General features: G+C 37.8%; 1 protein-coding gene across 1 annotated transcript in view; it reads left to right on the plus strand.

Annotated features, from left to right (window-relative positions):
- The window catches only part of LOC110060439 (uncharacterized), a 24,560-nt gene extending 3,796 nt beyond the window's left edge, over positions 1-20,764 (plus strand). Inside the window, exons 6-26 of the mRNA XM_089283219.1 lie at positions 187-211; positions 1,068-1,133; positions 1,595-1,633; positions 2,165-2,325; positions 2,533-2,664; positions 3,005-3,041; positions 9,931-9,983; positions 10,647-10,761; positions 11,254-11,330; positions 11,618-11,655; positions 11,760-11,827; positions 12,284-12,380; positions 12,469-12,585; positions 13,134-13,250; positions 13,994-14,086; positions 14,531-14,624; positions 16,739-16,902; positions 17,265-17,330; positions 17,798-17,885; positions 18,558-18,626; positions 18,928-20,764. Of these exons, the coding sequence (XP_089139345.1) occupies positions 187-211; positions 1,068-1,133; positions 1,595-1,633; positions 2,165-2,325; positions 2,533-2,664; positions 3,005-3,041; positions 9,931-9,983; positions 10,647-10,761; positions 11,254-11,330; positions 11,618-11,655; positions 11,760-11,827; positions 12,284-12,380; positions 12,469-12,585; positions 13,134-13,250; positions 13,994-14,086; positions 14,531-14,624; positions 16,739-16,902; positions 17,265-17,330; positions 17,798-17,885; positions 18,558-18,626; positions 18,928-19,059 (1,848 nt within the window). The 3' untranslated portion in view covers positions 19,060-20,764. The remainder of the gene's footprint in view (positions 1-186; positions 212-1,067; positions 1,134-1,594; positions 1,634-2,164; positions 2,326-2,532; positions 2,665-3,004; positions 3,042-9,930; positions 9,984-10,646; positions 10,762-11,253; positions 11,331-11,617; positions 11,656-11,759; positions 11,828-12,283; positions 12,381-12,468; positions 12,586-13,133; positions 13,251-13,993; positions 14,087-14,530; positions 14,625-16,738; positions 16,903-17,264; positions 17,331-17,797; positions 17,886-18,557; positions 18,627-18,927) is intronic.
- The last annotated feature ends 937 nt before the right edge of the window (positions 20,765-21,701 follow it).

Consider the following 21,701-nt stretch of genomic DNA (forward strand, 5'->3'; position numbering starts at 1 on the left):
ATAGAGAGACTCCAGTTTAAGAATAAATGCACATCTGTGATTGTTAACTGGGTCAGAATGAAAAGCCTGACAATAATATTTTTAGCTGCACATGTAAATGGTAGAACTGCTTTAAATGTCTTAGTTTATAAAAAGAGTTTTAAGGTCTTAAAGGTCATTGTTTCCTTTTGTTTCATATCATTAAAGTCAAACAGTGAAGACTCCGATACAGGTACAGTTCTTGTTCATTGTACTATTGTTGATAATATTTACATTATTAACAGGGCTCCAAAAGTTTTGATTCCAGCTTGTCCTTCAGACAAGTAAGGTAAAGTCTGCATACAAGCCAAGTGGCCCATCAGGCTGGCGCTTATCCCGGTTTCCAAAGCATGAAGCGACTAGGAGTATTTCTACTCCCCTCTGGATGGGATGCTAGTCCATCGCAGGGTTACCCCCAGCATTTAGTTCACCAGTACCCATTTATACACCTGGGCGGAGAGAGGCACTGTGAGAGTAAGGTGTCTTGCCCAATAACACAACACAATGTCCCTGGCCAGGGCTCTAACCCAGACCGCTCGATCTGGAGATGAGGGCACTAACCATGAGGCCAGCCCGCCTCCTCCTTCGGACAAGTAGCTCTCAAATTTTGCCTGCCCTGGCAAGTCTTTGGTTGCCTTGTTTGATTTAGCTGGCATAGGACGTACCTGAGCTCTTGCCCACTGGGCAAGTGAATATGAAAATTTACTTACTATAACTGCCAGTGGATAAAAGTTGACATACAAAAATGTGATGTTTGGCATCTTCAGTTAGACATACATGTATGCCATGCCAAAACGTGTCATTTAGTTAAAACGCTGTTATGATATTTTTTAAATGTTTTATTTCACTTTTTCCAACAAGAAAATATTGAAGTTTCATTGAATAGAAGAGCATATTGTATTTGTCAAATGACAACAAGAGGTCTTCTATTTATTCCAGACAAAGTCAAACAAATCATCTTCGTTGTTCATGGTTACCCAACATTAATGATGCATTTGTTATGTGAGAATGGTTAATAATATTATGAGATTTCCTCCTTGAATTTGTAGAACAAAAGCCACAAGTAAAGAAGAAAAAGAACTTGAGACAAGCAAAGCTTGATGTTCCCAAAAAAGGTTAGTTTATCCATACAGGTGCATTTTTTTAGTATATTTAGTACCTTTAACGCACTGCACAATGGTTCAGATACACTTTAGAGAAGAGGTAGCACCAGAAATCTCATAGTTAATTCTTTTTTTTTTTTTTGAGAACTTGCCCCCAACCAAAGCAATATATAAGTACTATATAGCTTTCATTTCTCTAACATGCAATTTAGGCATGAGGTTTGGACTCATTGCTACCTTGTCAACTAGATTTTTAATTGAAAAAGACATTACTAAGACATGAGTATGCACTGTACATGTACATGTACTGTTGTAACCCACAATAGCACAGCATTTTGTCCAGAGGGTGTAACAGAGCTCCTTATAAGTCACAGCATTCCAGGCAAAAGAAACAAGAACTGTAAGATCATAACATTTTGCCGTATTTTTGATACATCACTCTGATCTTATTTATATCAACTTGTTCATTTTAGTGGATGTTATAACTTTATCAGATGAAGAGGAGATCATAGGTGAGACAAAGCATTCTTATTGGTCAGCATTTGATAAAAAAAAAATAATAAAAACATGTAGCATGTTTTCTCAGCCAATCGAGAGATACCAAACAAAGACCAATGATAATGCTGCTAATGCCAAAAATGTGAAAAAACTGCATATGATGGTAGTTTGGGAACCATAATATTTATGCAAGTGTTTTCCCATTTGACAGTAATTACAAGGTGTTAAAGATGTACATGCAGGTCAATGTGTGCTTTAGGTCAGAATGATTTCAACTAGACTGATTTGATTCAACCTAGGTTAAATTTTTCAAACCAATGTATTTTTTTCCACTTTTTGGGGGGGTTATTAAAAAGAATAACATGCACACCACCCACCCCCCTCAGTTTCTAACCCTACCCTACCCTACCAGGATCCTATATCATCCTATACTCTAGCCATATGAATATTGATGAGTTGGACATCTGTTTAAACTGACATGGTTTGAAATCTCTCATTGATTTTTGAGTATCATTATTTTCCTGGTTTTGCTGTGCATTTGGCAGAAGCAGAAAAGTCTGAGAATACTGCAACAGAACCTACAATCATCCCAGAATCACCAGTCAGTGAGGAAGTAGGTGATAAAGAAAGGGTAGAGAAGGCCAGTTCTGCAGAGGGGAATGTTTGCAATGAGGCAGCGAGCAAACAGAAGTCACCCCAATCAAAGGTACTATTTTGTAAAATAACTTCCTATTGCTGCTTAGCCTCCCACATAGATGCTCTTAGGGCTGGTCACATATTCTGTGGGGAAAGAACATGTGACGAGGCCTAAGAGCATCTGTGTGGGAGGTCAGTTATTGCTATGTAATTATGATAATCTTTTTTTTTTTTCTAGTTTTGTGGAGGTGACTATGGTTGTTTTTCTTTGTTCTAGGAAGAGCAAAGTGTTGAGAAAAAATCTGACAATCTACATGGTTATACCAGAGATGATCTTGAAATAGAAATTATGCTTGGACAGGATGTGCGACTTGGGATCTTAGCTTGCACTGCTACAAAACCTCTGAGGGTAAGTTTTGTTTCTACCTCATAGATAAGTGCATGAATCCTTACTGGTATTTTATCAACATGTAAAAATCATGTGGTTTTTCCCTTTCATTGACTGGTCCATTTCTTGAGTCATCGAGTAAGATGTTAGCAGTCTATGTTTGGAAGCTCATTGCAAATTTAAAATGTGCAAATAGGGACCTTTTTATTTTTATTAATCTTATTGAATTATTAAACAATAGCAATGATTCTCCATTTACTTTCTAGTTAGTCTAGCAACAAGTGTCAGAAAAGTTGTTAATTCTAGCGATGTTTTCTGTAATATCTTTCTTATGAACAGTATATTTTCTCGTTTTATACAGATTGACAATGATGAGATCAAACTTGATATTGATTATGGTGAGTACATAATCTGTGTTGTGTAACAGACTGAGCTGGCAGGTTACGCCTCAAAATCACTAGGCAACTGAACATGCCATTATAATTGAAAGTCCGTGTGCAAGAACGTCCCCTAGATTTTTTGGCCATTTTGAAAGTGTTCAAAAATAGCTGCATTTTGGCATGTAGGCTTCGTTGTACCTGAGAAACATTGCTCTGAATTTTTTTTGGCTGGGGCGCTCTTCGTTCTCGAGAAATAACGTATGCAAAAAGCTCAGTTTTCCAAGCGGCATCTTTTGGAGATCTTTTGTTGAACAAAAAACAAAAGAAACCTTATTATTTTGTTGAACAGCAAACAGGCAGACTGTTTATAGTGTATTCCACTGAATCTTAGCTGTCTTAAAGTCAAAGGAAAATAGTATATAGAGCAGAAATCTGGGAACAGATTGTTTACATCGGTTATGGTGACGTAAACACAACACGTGAATCAATTGAGCGGCAAACGAAATACCATCAAACAAAAAAGAGATGTGCCGCATTAGAGCTCTGTCAACTAATATCTTAAGCATAGTGTTAAAGTACCTTGTGTGCCTGCCTGGTGGTTGAGAGGCATCATAAAGCCTCGATAAACCCGTAAGTCATCAGCACGTTTTAAAGAATCAAAATGTGTTCTGAAACTTTGAAGGTAGCTGATATACCGTAATCATGTTATCGGCGTTCGAAGTCAGATCGAGCCAGGCAGCAAAGTCCAAGAGCAGTTCTTGCCCAAGAAAAATACCCTCTCGTGAGTTGTGGCCCATTTGCCAAGCGTTGCTAGTGTCAAAGTTTGGAAAGCGAGAACTGGTTTTTGACTATAAAATTTGTCTTGTATCGACCGCTATGTTTTCCCGCGCACGAGGTGTAAAGACCCTTCCCGGCATGCATTGCGATCACGTTCTGCTTGCATTTCTCGAACTGGTAACTAGATTGTTTCGGCTTTTTTCATTTAAAGGTAATAATGGCCAACAAGTAGCGATCGATTGTAACATAGATCTGTGATCCAGGTTGCGTTGATTTTATTTCATATCGGCATGATTTTTTTTTTTTCTTTTCGATATGAAAAAAGGAACTATAATAGAAAAACTATCAACGAAATTAAATTGGAAAATGATGAAACAACTACTGATGAAACACAAATTCTATCAATGATCCGAATATATTATAGTAATTTGTATAATTCTCAAACAACAGATGCACAGGATAGCTTTGAAATGTTTACCGAAAGCATGGAAATTCCTAAACTAGACGATGCAGAAAGAGATGCTTTAGACGGTCCTTTGACTTACGGAGAATGTAAAAAATCATTGGAGACTTTTGAAAACGGAAAATCACCAGGCGAGGATGGTTTTACCGTAGAATTTTATAAGCATTTCTTTGATCTTGTAGGAGCAGATCTATTAGCAAGCCTGAATGGAGCATACGAGCATGGGAGGTTATCGGTCTCTCAGCGTAGAGGCATAATTACGCTTTTACCGAAAGACGACGCTGAATTATTGCTTTTACAGAATTGGCGACCAATCACTTTACTTAATGTGGATTACAAAATTGCATCAAAAGCCATCACAAGGCGAATTGAGCCAATGCTCTCAAAACTCGTACATCCGGACCAAACGGGCTTCATAAAAGGAAGATATATTGGAGAAAATGTAAGATTAATAAGTGATATTATGGAGCAAACTCAGGTGAACAACACTCCAGGTATATTAATATCAGTTGATTTTAAAAAAGCTTTTGACTCACTGGAATGGTCTTGTATTCAAAGTGCTCTCAAAAAATTCAATTTCGGTGATAGCTTAAGAAAATGGATCGAGATCTTCTACATGGACATAGAAAGCGCAGCTTTGAACAACGGTTTTGCAACGGACTTTTTTAAACCCTCTAGAGGAGTTAGACAAGGATGCCCACTCTCGCCATATCTGTTTATCCTGACAGCAGAAATACTATCAAACAAAATAAGACAAAACTCAACCATAAAAGGAATCAGAATTTTTGGCTCAGAGATCAAACTAAGCCAATTTGCAGACGATACCAACTTATTTTGTGCTGATGTGGCTTCTGCTGAACAAGCCCTGAAAACTATGAGTGCTTTTGGGAATTTCTCTGGATTAGTGCTCAACGTAGAGAAAACAAAAGCATTCTGGTTAGGGAAATGGTTGAATAATAGAACCAAACCACTAGGGATGAAATGGATGAATATTCCCACAAAATTACTAGGAATCTATATTTCCTATGACGAAAAAGGTAATAACCAGATGAACTTTAATTTGAAAGTACAAAAACTGCAGACAAATTTAGACATTTGGAAATCGAGAGGATTAACACTCTATGGAAAAGTACTGATAATTAAATCTTTGGGGTTATCTAACTTAATATACTCAATTTCAAATGTTAACGTCCCTAAGGAAATAGTGCCAATGGTAAAAGATAAAATGTTTCGTTTCCTTTGGAAAAATAAGAAGGACAAAATAAAACGGACTAGTATGTACCAAGACCTTTCCTCGGGAGGCTTACGGATGGTTGACATCGAACTTACGATAAAATCGCTCAGACTTGCATGGATCAAAAGACTTCTCTTTAGAGATAACTGCAATTGGAAAGTAGTACCGGACTATTTTTTTAACAAACATGGAGGTCTCAATTTCCTGCTTCGATGTAACTACGATGTCAAATATTTAGGGCACATTCCAACATTCTACAGAGACATACTTATTGCATTTGATGAAATCAAGACTCTGTACAATTATGATCAAGGAACCGAAACCATTCTCTTTAATAACAAAGAAATCTTAGTTGATGGAAAACCGCTATTTATAAGGGAATGGTTTGTCAAGGGTATCCACACGATCCAACAGCTTTTTAATGAAAACGGTCAATACCTAACTTTTCAAGAATTTCATGCTAAATATCATTGTAACACAAATTTTCTCCAGTTCTATCAAATCTTGAGTGCAATTCCTGTGAGCTTGAAGAACAGAGCGCGAGTCCTAGGGCAAAACTCGATCTTTAATTATAGAGAAAACTGGAAATCTTTTTTACTGAACGAAACTAATCAAATCAATTTTGAAACGTATAAGGCAAGAGACTATTACCGCCTACTTCTTGTTAAGAAACACCAATCACCTCATACTGGCCCGGAAAGATGGAAAAGAGATATCTCAATAGACACAGAGAATTGGACAGATGTCTTTAAAATGGCTTCAAAAACATGCAAAGAAAATAAGTTGAAAGAATTTCAATTCAAACTTATCCATAGGATTGTCATTACAAAGAAAGAACTCTTCAGATATGGGATAAATACAGACAGTGACTGCATCTACTGTGGTGAGCCAGACTCTATAAATCACACCTTTATCGACTGCGAATTTACAAAAGCCTTCACATGCAAAGTCATCAATTGGTTTAACACTCAGAATGGTTCAAACTTTAAGCCAGATACAAAAGAAACGCTTTTCGCCACCTTTAAACACCCAACATATATGGAGCTAGTGAGAAAATTCAATTACACCCTCCTTTTTATGAATTTCTATGTGTATATAAGTAAACTAAACAACAGTTCGCTTGTACTACCCGAATTTATTGCTAGAATCAACTATAAATACAAAGTTGAAAATTTGTAAATTAACACCGAAAAAGTACTCGTAACGTAACAATGCTCGTCACAAACTTTATAGACTAAGTTACTTTTAATTGTATTAAATCAAGATTAGAAACTGTTCCTCCTCCCCCTTCCCCGCGCTACGAGTTGTTTGTTTGCTTTTTTGCTTATTTTGTAATTTTACGTTTTCCTTTCCTTTTATTGTTTTTTTCTTTCTCTTTTTATTTCTGTTTCTTGCTTTTTATCCTGTTTAATTTAATTGTAGCTAATGTGTGCTGTCAGAATTAATTAATTATTTTATGTTATTCGTTTTCCTAATGTAAGTAACACCTGATGTAAATAAGTAATGTACATTGTAGTATCGGAGTAGCCATGCCAGAGTACTTTGTTATTGTAATTTTTGTAATTTGTGATACGTGTAATTTGTTAAGACGTGTTACTTTAAATAATAATAATAATAATAATAATAAAAAAAATAAAAAATAAAAAATAAAAAAAAAAAATATCGGCATGATTTGTAGTGTTTTGAACTTCTGGGATCAGCGGACATGCAGATGTATGGAGACCCGTACGTTGCGCAGAAGGGTTCATTTGTTAATCTGTTAGGCGGTGCGTGACATAAAGCTACAATCGCGTTTGTCGAAAAATATGTATTTATCTCATGATTTTTAGCCATTTAAGACGTTGCTGTATTTGGAAAAGTGCTAATTTGATGTTTATTTGTTCAGTGCACATAATCATTGTCCCAGATAACCAAAGTAAGTTCCAGATGTTAACACTATTTTCCGGCCGCCATATTTTACCTATTTAAACCTGAAATCAACGTTTTTGAGCTTATACGTTGCGTGAAATTAACATTTTGCTGTTTTCTAAGTGAAATCAACATCCTTTCCGTCACGAGTTACTTGAAATCAACATTTTTACCTATTTAGACCTGAAATTAACAATTTTTAGTTTATACGTTGCGTGAAATTAACATTTTGCTGTTTTCTAAGTGAAATCAACATCCTTACCGTCACGCGTTAACGTGAAATCAGCATTTTTACCTATTTAGACCTGAAATCAACATTTTTGAGCTTATACGCTGCATGAAATTAACATTTTGCTGTTTTCTAAGTGAAATCAACATCCCTACCATCACGGTTAACATGAAATCAACATTTAAACCTTTTTTGACCTAAAATCGACATTTTTGAGCTTTTACGTTGCGTAAAATTGACATTTTGCTGCTTTCTAAGAGAAATCAACATCCTTGCCATCACGTGTTAACGTGAGTCAACATTTTAACCACTTTTGACCTGAAATCAACAAATTTGAGCTTATATAAGCTGCGTGAAATTGACATTTTGCTGGTTTGTAAGTAAAATCAAAGTCCTTGCAGTCGCAGCGGGCCAATCCTTTGTTATAATAAACCAAGGCGAGACTTCGACTTATAACAAAGGCTTGGCTTGGCTATTATAACAAAGGATCGGCTCTGTTTATCATAACAAAGGCCCGGCTTCGTTTATTTGAAGGACTCGGAGGGAAAAGGGCGTCAGGTATTTTAATCAAAGGTGAACTTTTTCGAAAATGCTTCATATTTCGCATGCTGTTTCGTTCAGGTATGTTAAGCAATGTCCCGTAGTTTTCACGCTAAAGTTCGCTTCGTTCTCGAGATATTGCGTATGCAATAAACCACTCGGTTTTTCCAACCCGTGTGCCTTTTTTGCATACGTTATTTCTCGAGAACGAAGAGCGCCCCAGCCAAAAAAAATTCAGAGCAATGTTTCTCAGGTACAACAAAGCCTACATGCCAAAATTCAGCTATTTTTGAACACTTTCAAAATGGCCAAAAAATCTAGGGGACGTTCTTTTATAAGTTGTTAATTATTAACAACTTTAAGAGTTACTGCTCCAAAATACTCATGCTATCGGTTGATTTGAAGATGATTCAAATAAGAAACTTCATGAGTGCCTTAACAAAGATTTGCAACAAAAACACTCCTTGACTGTTAAAAAGAAGATCTAGAATGGAATTGATTTGTTTGACTCAAACATGGAGTTACTCATTAAGGTTGGTTTGAAATGGGCAATAGGAATAATGACCTTTTTAAATTGGTCATTCCACAGTATTCCGCTGTTGCGGAGACTACATTCAGAGATTTATTATATATCTAAAAACGTAGACTACAAAGCAGACGCAGACTGTTGTTGTGTGGTAGATGTTCAGTAGAGCTATTCACAACAGTAGCGTAATTCACTCAGTATCAGATGAGTGGGATGCAACAGTAAGTTGCAGAGACCACTCAGAAATTCCATTATTTTTGTTCTACCAAACTTAAGTGAGAAGTTCTTTCATTCTTGGATAGATCAAAAATATCTGTCTGTTTTACTTGCAAGGACATATCATCTACTCACTATAACTGACAATACATTTAACTAATGTTGCATATTTTTCCATTTTAATTAACAATTCTAAGTGATGGTGCTGTTGTGGAGACTATGTTGCGGAGACTACATCAGGATACTGTGAATAAAAATGCTACAAAAAGTAAATAAAGGACAAATTTTGGCAAGTGATCAATGTAATGGAGTGTCAAACACTAGAATAGCTAAATTTTCTTACATGATTGAATTCTTCAAGCTCAGAAATTCACTAGTGCCAGTTCCCTTAACACTGGCCAAGTATAACCAAGCAGGGAATGGTAAAGAATGCAAAGAGGTTGAGGCCCCAAACAGTGGATTCTGAAGTAGATGCTTTGTTCTCATGATGAAAAATACTAATTTTAGAAATTTGCTGCACATATCCTATCACTGTGACTGAAATTTACTGGGAAATTTGTATTTCTTTTCTTTTTGTGTGATCTCCGCAACAGAAAACAAACTTTATTATAAGCTTATACAGGAAAATTCAGGGCAAACTGTTGCAGTACGATTTACTCTTTAGGGTAAATTAAATGTAGAACTTATCAAACTTGCATCAAGGAAGCTTCATTTCATCATTCACAAAGAAAATTTAACCTTGAAAAATGTTGTGGAAACTACATTTTGCCAATGGAAAGCAAATGTTGCATTGTTCTTATAATGAGGTCAGTTTGAATCAGCTGTTAATAGGAAAAAGGACCAGTAGTAGAGTCTATCTTGTGGTCTTGTTGAAAGTTCAGCTTTTACTTCTTCTTTTTTTAACAGACAGTTTATTTGTAGTCTCCACAAACTTTTTGAAAAGTTAAGGCTTTAATATCTTTTTGTGTCAAATTCATTCTTACTAATTGTTTTCTAATTCTACATTTGTTGTAGACAACAAAAACTGCTCACTGACCATCTTAGGAAAAGATCTTAATTCTTTTAAGGTAACAGCTACATGTATGTACTATAATTCTTAGGAAACAAGTATCTCTCAACAGTGTGCTGAGTTCTACAATGTCATCATTTCAAACCTGCCAACCCTTCAGTTTCTATAAACTGGAGAGATCCATTTGAAGTTCAGACAGTGGAGAGATTTTGCAATGTTTTTAGTGAGAAACCAGGGCATTTTGTGTAAGGTTTGGAGTAATTGTGGATTTCACCACTTTGAATTAAAAGGGATGGGATACTTGGTGAGAGCTTTTATGGGGGTCTTAAAAAGATGTTAAGTCATGTTGTCTGCACTAACGGTTTTACAAGCAACAGCAAGGTGAAACTTAGATTTCATCTTGAGGTATACTTTATGTGTACTGGTGCTTTTGCATTTTTGTCAGAAAACTTTTGAGATTTCAATACTGGGACTGGAAAAGAAAGTACTTTGTTTATAGGTACACGTCTATTTTTTAATTTTCCCTCGAGAGTTGAATTAATAATGTATTGTTTTAGAATTGTTAGGAACGTAAATGTTAGTGGGCTGTTATGTCTTTTGGACTATATAAAGTCTGTTAAAGTTCTACAAATACTGACGTCTTCCACTCATACTCACTCTTCATCATACAACTGAAATAATCTCAATTGATCCATTTTTGTTGTTGTCGAATTGCTTGCAGATTTATACCGATTCACATCCTGGTATGATTGTCTTGGGAGTGACTCCAGGCTATGCTCTGAAACTGAGACAAAGGATTTCCAACAAGGGAAGTTTCATTAACCCTGGAAGTGCTGGTGAGTTGTGTGCCTTTTAGTATTTAGGCAATCCCTGGATATGAGCAAGTGCAAACTTCATAATAATTTATTAGGTCCTTTCAAATAGCTCCTAGGTGTATCCTATGAGTGGAAAGGAAGCATAAGACACGTGACAAAAATATATGCTTCTCCTCTCAGCTAATAAGCAAGCAGGTTCCAGTGTCTAGATTTCCTATTCAAGCCCTGCTTTCTACATGTAGCTTTTCACTTTGATGTGCAAGTGAGAACAACATGGAGGGGTGGGCTTAGGTCTCTCACAGCTTTGCTGCTCGCACCTCAGCCCAAATACGAGAGCCTGCTGCAGGGTACTTCACAGTTGCAGTGAATGACACTATTACCAATATTGCTCCTAATCCAGATGTTGTATTTATATAAAAAAACAGCTGGTACCATGCCCCTCTCAGCCTCTTTGTTGTGAGTACAGTGTATGTTTTGTGGCTCACTTTCCACTTTTTTGTGTTTGCTTGACAGTGGCAGCAGAAAGGGACATTGTTCTGGAAGTCAGTGAACACATTAAGCCGGAAGTAAAGGCTGATTTGTTGGAATGGGTGTGTGCATAATGTACATAATGTATGAATCTGAAAATGTCTAAAAATATTGCTGTGCGCTCAAAATGTTGTTGTTAGTTTTAAAAATCATTACTGAGAAAAACCAACTACATTGCACAGTTATTCATGAAGTCACAACTTAGATGCAGCAATAAATAAGCAGTACTACAGTATACTCAGCCTTAACACCATTCCACACTATTCTTGAACTGTTTAAATGTTCAGATGATATGATGAACGTTTTATTTCTAATATTATTACATGTATTTACATGTCTTTTTCCACAGGTCACAGACAAGTTATCCAAAGAGTTTGCTGAGTTAAGGTGGGTTTTACTATTTAGAGTAAAATATGAACAGAAAGAACCTGATATCGACAAACAATGTAGTCCATTTGTCCGTTAATGCACTTCTTTTTTGTATGTTGCAGCATAAAAGAAGTGGAAAGAATTATGTCATATAAAACCCCTAGCCCATCTGTCAGCAAGCAGAATCAATGTAAGAATGTAGGATTACTAGTCTCAGTACTTCATTTACTCTCAAGTTTATTGTGTAGCGTGTGGTAGTATGTGTGGAGGCATGGTGCCCTCATGGTTAGTGTGCTTGCCCTCGGATGGAGCGGTCCATGTTCGAGCCATGGCTGGGAAAATTGTGTTGTGTTCTTAGGCAGGGCACTTCATTCTCACAGTGCCTCTCTCCACCCAGGTGTAAATAAATGGGTCCTGGTGAATTAAATGCTGGGGGTAACCCTGTGAAGGACTATCATCCCATCCGGGGGGGAGTAGGAATACTCCTAGTCGCCTCATGCTATAGAAACCAGAGATAAGCGTTGGCCTGATGGCTTAGTTGGCTGTTATGCAGACTTTACCTTTTACCTTAAAATTGTATATGCAGCATACTTTAGTCTTATAGTATATGACTTTTTGTTGATACTGCCTTCACATTTTCTTCTAGCATCTGAAGAGGTGTCTTCTCCACCCATGACAACTCGTTCCAGAACTTACAGTACAAGAACAAACAGCAGCAAGCAGTCTGTCATAGTGTCAAAAAAGTACAGTATAGCTTATGTCGTTTGTAGCTTTTGTACACGTTTGGAGTTCAGGCGATACTTACAGATCTCAATTCTTTTGTCTTTCTAGACTTATTGTTTATCCTCCTCCTCCTCAAACTGGTGGAATCACAGTTACTACCGAGGATATCGCTTGTCTTGATTCTGGCGAATTCCTTAATGATGTCATCATTGATTTCTACCTAAAGTGAGTTTAACAACAAAACGTTTCCACTAGTTATCAGACATCCACTGTCAGCTAGCATTATTGTCAGAGCATAATGGCAAGACCAACACTTGTCATAGTATATTTAGGTTCTTAACCAGTCAGGGCTCCAAGAGAAAACCTTTGTATTTGTAAATTTTGCCCTCTAACTGAGTGAAGAGCACTGCACCAATTTTCTAAACCCGTTCCAAAGCTAACTGTCAAACGTATTTTAGAAAACACCCTGTATAAAGAAGCGCACGCTAACGTGCGTACTTCAGTTTTACAATTAGACTATGGGCTCGAGATTTCCACAGTGTAAATGAAAAAATAATGAAACATTTTCTTTATTTCTATCTAGTTATAGAAACATTCGTTGGAGGTTTGGGTGAACTCCCAAACTTCCAGTAGTGTTTCTCCACGTATAACTCGATTGAAACATAGAAAATGTTAACTATTTCTAAAATAAAATAAGTAAAACTTTATTTCCCACAGTCTGTGCCATTCAGAGGTCGTTGAAAAACTTGCCTCCGATAAAATCTCATTTGCAGGTTTGTTTTCTTTGAGAAGCTTAAGCCTGAGGACCGAGCACGCACGCATATTTTAAGCTCATTCTTCTACAAGCGGCTCACACAGAGAAATAACAGCAATAACGACACTTTCACCAGGTTAGTGCCGTCAGATATGCTTCATGGAGTTGTTTCTAACTCTCACAATATTGTTAGACCCCTCTTTATGAAGAACCGACAGTGGTTTGGGTCTGTGAGTTGTCCATGTACTGGTGAGAAACACTTTACAACCCATTCATACACACCAATATAATATTATAGAAAAGTTCAAAACTTCATGTATGTACACTGTAAGACTGGGTTAGGCTATGTAGTGTCGAATACCCTTACACAAAACTATAAAGTATGAAAATAATGAAATTTTCTATGGGTCTTATCTCATCTCGAGGTAGCACTAAACCTCCACCTCTCAATTTTGGAAGAAAATATTTCAGCTTTCTTTAAACTTTTAGGTCTATTTTTCCTCGCGATAAATGGAAGAGCAGTTTAAACAAACATGTTTTCAGCAGCTTGAACAAATGTGTCCTAAAAAAAGGCCGAAATTCATTTAGAGGGGTTTTCAATGCCTCTACTGCCTCTACTCTTCGCTACGCTACGCTACTGCACTGTACTCTGCTGTACTATACTATACTGATGGAACCGATTTAAGATAAGGAAAAAGACTCCTTTGAATATTACGCAATAGAGAGCGTACAGGAGCTCAAAAACCCTACGAGAAATTTCCAGCCAATTTTGTGCAAGTTGTATATATAAACTACAGTAAACTTGTTGAACTTCATCTCTTTCTGCCCCCGCACCATTCCGTCATGCACGTGTTTGACTGGACTCCTTTCTTTCCCCAGCACTCCGGACCGAATGCACTCTCAGGTGCGAACATGGACGAAGAATGTAGACATATTTGAGAAAGATTTTGTAATTGTACCAATTAACGAAAGGTATGTTATACAGAGCTGGAGTGAGTACTACACTGAAAGGGTATGGTGAGTGAGTATGATAACAAACTTGGCTTGAGCAAGCAGACCGACCTTGGTTACAGCATACATTTGTGCATCTTTGATATTAGATTCCATGTTGTGATCAAATAACACCTGTCAAAACAAAGTCTCCGCTGATCAGCATCATGTGGCCATATCGCGCGCTCAAGTTTATAGCTCGTCGAAGTCACGTGTTTTTTAGAGTTCACCGCTGCCCAGGTACTGGTTTTTGATTGGATCGCGGGCTCAAGCCAGGTGAACTTATTGTAATCAGGACCTCCGCTTTTAGGCTCGGCTAAATTTATATATTACGTTGACTGGTGTTGGGCGAGATCTGCTAGATACTCTATGACTGATGTGCTTATCTAGCGAAACATGACAGTTTGTTTTGTTTTACCCCGTCAGCTCTCACTGGTATCTGGCTGTCATCTGTTTCGCTGGGCAGGAGAATCCAGCTTATGTTAACGAAATCAATGATGATGAGGAAACCGACACCAAGGTACACTTTGCCTCTGATAACCTGAAGACTTTAAAATTGTATACAATGCAACCCTCACTGACGGCCACGCCATTAATACGGCCACCTCGTTAATACGGCCACCTCGTTATTACGACATCTTTATTATCCAACTGCAGCGAACACCGTCCAAATAACAGTACAAATATACAGCGATATTGTACAGTTATTTGTATAGGTAATCATACGGTTTCGAGTTCAATTTGGAATTAATTTGCACGACTGAGTTTTTCAAAAAGCTGAAATTGCACGAGCCGCTTCGGCGAGTGTAATTTCAGCTTTTTGAAAAACTCACAAGTGCAAATTAACTCCAAATTGAACGAGAAAAACCGTATGATTACTTATTAATAATATAAACATGAAAAAATTCGCGCGGAAGAAGTGCCGGAAGGTCTTTCTTGAAGCCATTTTTTTGTCATTTGAGAAAACTTTTTTCAAAGTTTCAACACAAAATTTTCGTCGTCATTTTACGTGATATCATTTTATTAGAAAAGTTCCTATTTTCTTTCAGTCAATCATAATCCAGAATTTCGATGTGTAATTTGCACTGGTGTTACACTTTTTGCACTGATGTTACACTTTTTGCACTGTGTTACACTTGAACCGCACTGCTCTCAGCCAATCAGAATCGAGTAATTTTTTCATGTGTATTATTAGTACAGTAACAAACCTGTTTGCCGTACAGGTCGGCGCGCGCACGCAAAACTGTCGCACTCTCCTTTTTTTCATTGATAAATTTATTGACTACAGCAGTTGGATAATAAATCTCTTATCAGATGTTTTAGTGTGTAGTATCGCTTTATATTTTTACCCGTTTGTATTTTGACTCGCCCTACGAGCTCGTCGAAATACGGCACAACTCGTAAAAATTGCTGGTTTTCAGTGTCACGCAATTCAAAATAGATCAAAATAAAAATCAAAACCGGTCAATAGATAAAGTCCAGAATCTGGGAAATAAAAGAAGGTAAATATGCAAAGACTCTCGCCAAAATTCTGGTCACAGCAATTTTTCTTGTGCGAGATATGCGGAGAAATGTTTTACCCAAATTTATAGAGATTTGTATGGAGACGCCATGTTGGTGCCCATCCGTATGGGCACCAGCATGGCGGCCGGAAACCAGCAGAAACATCTGTCACTGAGTTTTGCTACAAAAGCGTGAATTTATCCCCCGAGGAACTCTAAAACATTAAAATAAGACTTTTTCTAAGACATGAACTGTTCAGATAGCCAAGTTCCCCGAAATAAGTCACTTTTTTAACCATCATGACAGCTCTCTAGGCCGTCATGCAAATTCCGCGCCACGCAAAAGCTTAGAAATTCAAGCGTAGTGTATCACAAAACCAAGAACCCATTCGGAGCGAAAATTTGTATGAATATTAGTTTTCAGCTGCTCTTATACATCACTTAAGTAAAATCTCAGGAAGATCAATAGTTTTGTAGTTCGAATTTTGGTGACGTCATGTGAAAACCAGCTATATATAGCGATACTACACACCAAAAACTGACATCTAATAAGATATATTTATTCTGGCCCGAACAAAAGCTCAGTCAGTCATTTTCTCAATACGTTAATACGGCCAGATTTTTGGTGGCCCGTTGGTGACTATCATGCGATAGAAATCTCGAGCTCATAATCTAATTGTTAATTAGTGTGCAGTAGCTGGAGGTCGTCTATGGAAATGGCGACGTTCTTATTTTCGTTTTTCCAAAGTTTTGGAGGAACATTTTGATGCAATTGGATAAATAAATTAATATGAAGACTAAACGAAGGACATTTACGCTTGGCTTGTCGTCAATAATCTTGAAATTATTGAGAAAAAGGATACGCGCACACACAACTGCAAATGATAATTCAATCCTAGCGATGTAATTCTGAGACACGACGGTTAGTGATACGTCGAGAAATAATGGGAAACTGTTATTTGAAGTAAATTTACTCAGAGTTAGAATTCTACTAAAATAATTGGATTATTCGCTTTCGATTTCTATGAGGTGATAGTTGATTCGGCCTTCGGCCTCATCAACTAACACCTCATAGATATCTCGTGTTCATAACCTAATTGTTAGTTATTTTATATAAAAACCTCAACAACAGGGTGAAGCCACAGATACGGAGACTGGAACCGAGGAAGAACTTGAACGTGGTGATTACGATGACGATGAAGAGGATTTTGATTTCTCTCCGCTGGCAGCATTGCGAAAGAAACCAGTTAAACGTCAATCCAAGAAAAGCTTGTCCAAACAAATCATCAAATCTCAGTAAGGAGTATTATGGAAATTCTGCTCGTCTTGAAGTAGTTGGCCCATATTTCCAAGTTTGCTGACTCGAAAACTATTTTTGTAAGGTTTCTTTACAATCTGAAGGCAATTACAATTGTGTACGTCAAAAAATGACTTAGATATCATATCATGACCGACCTCCCTTGGCTGCGGGCTTCTGTCTAACCCTTCACGTGGTCAGATTGAAAAGCTATCGGTTCAGTGAAACAAAGTCATTAACCGTCAAAAGAGTTTAGGTGATTGAGTTTGTAAGTTGCATTGTTATTTATTGTAATGTTGATTATATAGTGGCAAGGAAGATCTCAGTCATTGGCGTAATGAAATAACGTTCTCTTTTGCAGACCGTGCATTTTAGTGTTTGACTCTCTGGGAGGTTCGAGAACAAGGTGTATGCTCAATCTAAGAAAGTAAGTTCATCAAGTTCTCCTTATCATGATTTCGACCGGCAGACAAGGACAGCATTTAGTGTCAAGCTGTCCTTTCTCAGTTTTCTTCTGTTGTAAGGTATGGGACAAATGCTGTTTTCTGGGGGACTGTATTCAAGGTGTCACAGTTTAGAGAAAGGTCTTAACTCAAAAACGTATTACAGAAACAAAATCTGATGATTTGGTAAGCCCCGTGGCTGTTGATCCCTTCAATTACCGTGCAAAGTTTTTGGCGGGAAACAGATGTGGACGCGGCACATGGCGGGAAAACGTCATTGCCTGCATACGTCATGTGAGTTAGCACGTCACCAGCCTTCTGATTGGCTAAATCCAACAACTTTAAGACACTGCATATCATCGTGTGAATCAGCTGTTTAGAGGACATTTTCGCTCGCTACGTAAACTTTTGACGACACTGCTCTTAGTTTACAATTTTCGTGTTTCGTTAGCTACCTCAAGTGCGAATGGAGAGAACGAAAGAAAGAACCTGCCTCGAGAATCTTTGACAAGGACACAATCAAAGGCAACCATCCCAAGGTTTGTTTTTCCATTTGCTGGTCATATTCATGATCGTATAGTTTGGAAATCTGGAAAAGTCTGAACTCTAAAATTTCTGGAAATTTGTCCAAGCTTAAATAATTATTAGATAAGGAAAACGAAGAAAATATACATTTGGGAAAGAGTACGTGAAGATATTCTTTCATTCAAAAATTTGCGCGAGTCTTGACTATAAAGTCTGCAGAGTTAGTTAATCTTAGTTGATAGTGTTAAATAAATCCTAATTTTTATGAGACTTGGAATTTTAACCATTTACCCAAAAGTTCTGGAGATTTCGGTCTGAATGTAAATGGTACTTAAGACAATTTTGCTTCGACCGACCGGAAAATTTCCGAATTGAACGGAACGTCTTGAAAGTTAGTCCAAAATTTCCAACCGAAATATCCGAATGGAAAATGTGTTTACCATTTGCAATTCTTCACCAGTTCCAGCCGCCATCTTGGAATTATGATCAGGTCGAACTCATCCTAGTCTTCTTCATTAAATTGGGGATTGTTGAGTAAATGGTATTAAATGGCCAATCCGGACGGAACTTGCCATCGGGGATTTTTACTCACCATTTGCAAAAAAAAAAAACGTTGACGAACCGGTTTCACCGCGTAAATGGTCAACAATCTCAGTGTCAGGGTTTTGTTTCCATCCCATTCTCAGGTTCCTCAGCAGGACAACTTTTGCGACTGTGGCGTGTACGTGTTACAGTACATGGAGAGCTTCTTTGAGGTAAATTCTAATTCGTACAACACAACCAAAGGGCTCTGTATTTTGAAATATTAAAATCGTTGTAAATTTATTTATTGGGGGCTAACTAGAAAAACAAATGGTTTACTTGACCCCCATACTCTGTAACAGTAACTTTAATATTTATAAAGTGACAAGGCATATCAGTTGTAATCATGAAAAAGTTGTAATTTTTCCAATAATTGTAATTTGTGAGAAATAAAGTATGATTTTGTTCTTGTTGTTAAACCTTAAAGGAACCATTGCTGCCACTAACAGCATTTTATTGTGATTGTCTTTGCAGGATCCAATCACAGACTTCACACTGCCCATAAGGAAACCCAACTGGTTTTCATCGATCACACAAAAGCGAACTGACATACGGCAACTTATTTATACCTTGAAAGCAAGTGCTGAGATAGATGGTGTCTCATAGAAGGTTTTGGCAGACGAGTGAAGATTTATTTAAAGTATTGGCCTGCTGATGCGGGCCATAAATTCCGTATTTACCTGCAAGCTTCACATTTGGTCTGAAACTCTATATCGGGCCCATTCTCCATTCTTGGCCTTAAGTGCCCGGTTTGTTCCCAAACAGCCCTCGTGAATTGCCTTTTTGTTTCTTCTAGTTTCAATTTACTGGTGCATTTTAATGGCCATAGTCTGAAATCTCCAGCTCTCAGGACTGGCACTCAATTTATAATAACCAATGATATTTTAGAGTGAGAGAGAAAAAATTTAAGCATAAGACCACTGGAACAAAGCATTTGAATTTTCGATTTTTAGACTGCCGTGTTTCACTGTGTAACGTGGTTGTTGGTTGGTTGCATAAGTGGATACAGAGGCTTACAGTAAATAAACCGATTACCGTGTTGAAATTGATTAGCCTCTGTTAATGTTGTATTGTAAATAATTCAAGAAGCGCGGGCGAGCTGTGAAGAGAATGGTGGAGAGAAATATGGGCTAAACTAATCGAAATTTGTTATAGTTTCGAGCTTTCACACAAAAACGAAAGTTTCTTGTGTGTCCAAACTGTCGGGGAAAATACAACATTAAAAAAAAATGGCGGACATTTGTATTTCCTCGAAGTATTTTTTATCTTCCAGATTAAGCTCACGAAAGGCGTACGATTAGAACTTTAAAATAATGAACAATTCATTTGGGATGTTACCGCAAAGAAGAGTTATCGATCCATTTTGCTCTGTGGCGGTTCTTTTGTTTAAATTATAGAAACTCACTTTACGCAATATAGAGGCCCTGTCCACACTACGACGGAGAAATTTGAAAACGGCGTTTTCACTCTGAAAACGCATCAAATGTTTTCCGTCCACATTTGAAAATGCAACAATCACTAGTCATTTGCATTTGTGGCTGAGGAAAACTCGGGCAGTGAAATCACTTGATTATTGTGACGTCGTCGTTTTCGAAAAGCTCCGTTTTCAAAATGTTTGCCGTCCACACTAAAACGCAAATTCCTCCTGTTTAAAGAGAGTTTTCGAAAAGCTCTGTTTTCGTGACGGATTAGCGTGGACGGGCAGGCCTAAGCCAAATAAAGCTGCCTTTTCAAATTTCTCCGGCGCAGTGTGGACGGGAGCCAGAGTCGTTTGGCAAAACCAGTTATATCACCGTCAGTGCGCATGTCAAAAGTAAGGCACAGTATGTCTGAATTCATTCTCGTCCCCGGAGCTCATGATCCTTCTGGCCCGCGGCAGGGATCGAGAGCTCTGGGCTGGTCCAACACCGGAAGTCCGCGATTCACGGACTTCCCGTCAAATCTGGCAAATCTGATTGGCTGAGAATACAAAACGAATACTCTGCGCATGCTCAGAAAATCGGCGTCCGGCCAGAGCTCTCGATCCCTGCCGCAGGCCTGAAGGATCGTGGGCTCTGGGGACGAGAATGGTCTGAATTATTCAAGTCAGCCTTGTGTGTTTACTATAGCACATGTCATTCATCTCAATCATATTGATCGTGGTATGTAAAAAGAAAATTAGTTTATGCAAGTCAAAGGTAGTCAGTTTTGTTAAGACACTGAAATGTAAGTGTTTGTCATGGCTTCAAATTACATTAAGATTTTATATTGTAGATATTTATTGGCCAACACTGGTTATACTGACTATTAAAAAAACCAAATGTTGATCGTTCTTCTTTTGTTCTTCCTTCTGTTTGTTCCAAAGCCGACGATTAACAAATTTCAAGCCCGATTTTATCCACGGTAAAAGAGTTTCGACTGAAGCGTAAACCAAAGGATTCGTATATAACTTCTTCCGATTGCAAGAGCTATTACAATATTTTCTTCTGGAACCTTGCAAATCCTTTGCCTCTCCTGGTTTCCCTCCAAAAATATGTTTTGTTCGTTTGCAACCCCTCATAAACCGGTACAATACCTGAAGTGGCCGAAGTATTTACCGGCAGCGATCATGAGTGATTAGAGGTAGTAAAAAAATTGTTTTCTTGTGCCAAGTGTGCCAAGATTTCCGGGTCCTGGGGTGGGGCGGGGAGGTACTCCCTTATATGGGCTATATAGGTATGTGCGGGCCCAAAGAGTATGGGTTTTAGCCTTTTTGGTTATAATCAGGATATCGATTTTGGTCATTTGGGTCTCAAATAGGGTATGGTTTTTGCACTCTTTCATCATCGATAAGACCATCAACAAAAAGCCCTTCGTCTTCACAATGCCTTTAACATCGGTCTGATCTTGGAAGCGAACGCACGCCCCCACCCCAGGGTCAAGATCGACTCACGAAATTACACAAACGCAATCATCTGTTTGATTCATTAAGCGGCAGCTTAACTTATCGCCATGTTATATTTAAATATACTTCCTCCAACGGCCCGAAAAGTAAGCCGACATAAACCACAATTACCCCCATCATCGTTGTCAAAGCTGGCAACAGAATGGCGGTTGACAAGTGTGGTGGTTGTTTTGTTGACGGGAGATCAACAGCGCTATTACCAACAAAAATCTTTCCCACGCATGTTGTGGTAATGATCACGAAAACAAAGCAATCTATTTTAGAGCCACTTTGATCCACTTCAAACGTTTGATATTGCTCGGACAGCACTTTAAGGGGGCGGTCG

This window comes from Orbicella faveolata, unplaced genomic scaffold (assembly GCF_042242905.1).
Source record: "Orbicella faveolata isolate gen_17 unplaced genomic scaffold, um_ofav_v1 contig_12, whole genome shotgun sequence".
Taxonomy (NCBI): domain Eukaryota; kingdom Metazoa; phylum Cnidaria; class Anthozoa; order Scleractinia; family Merulinidae; genus Orbicella; species Orbicella faveolata.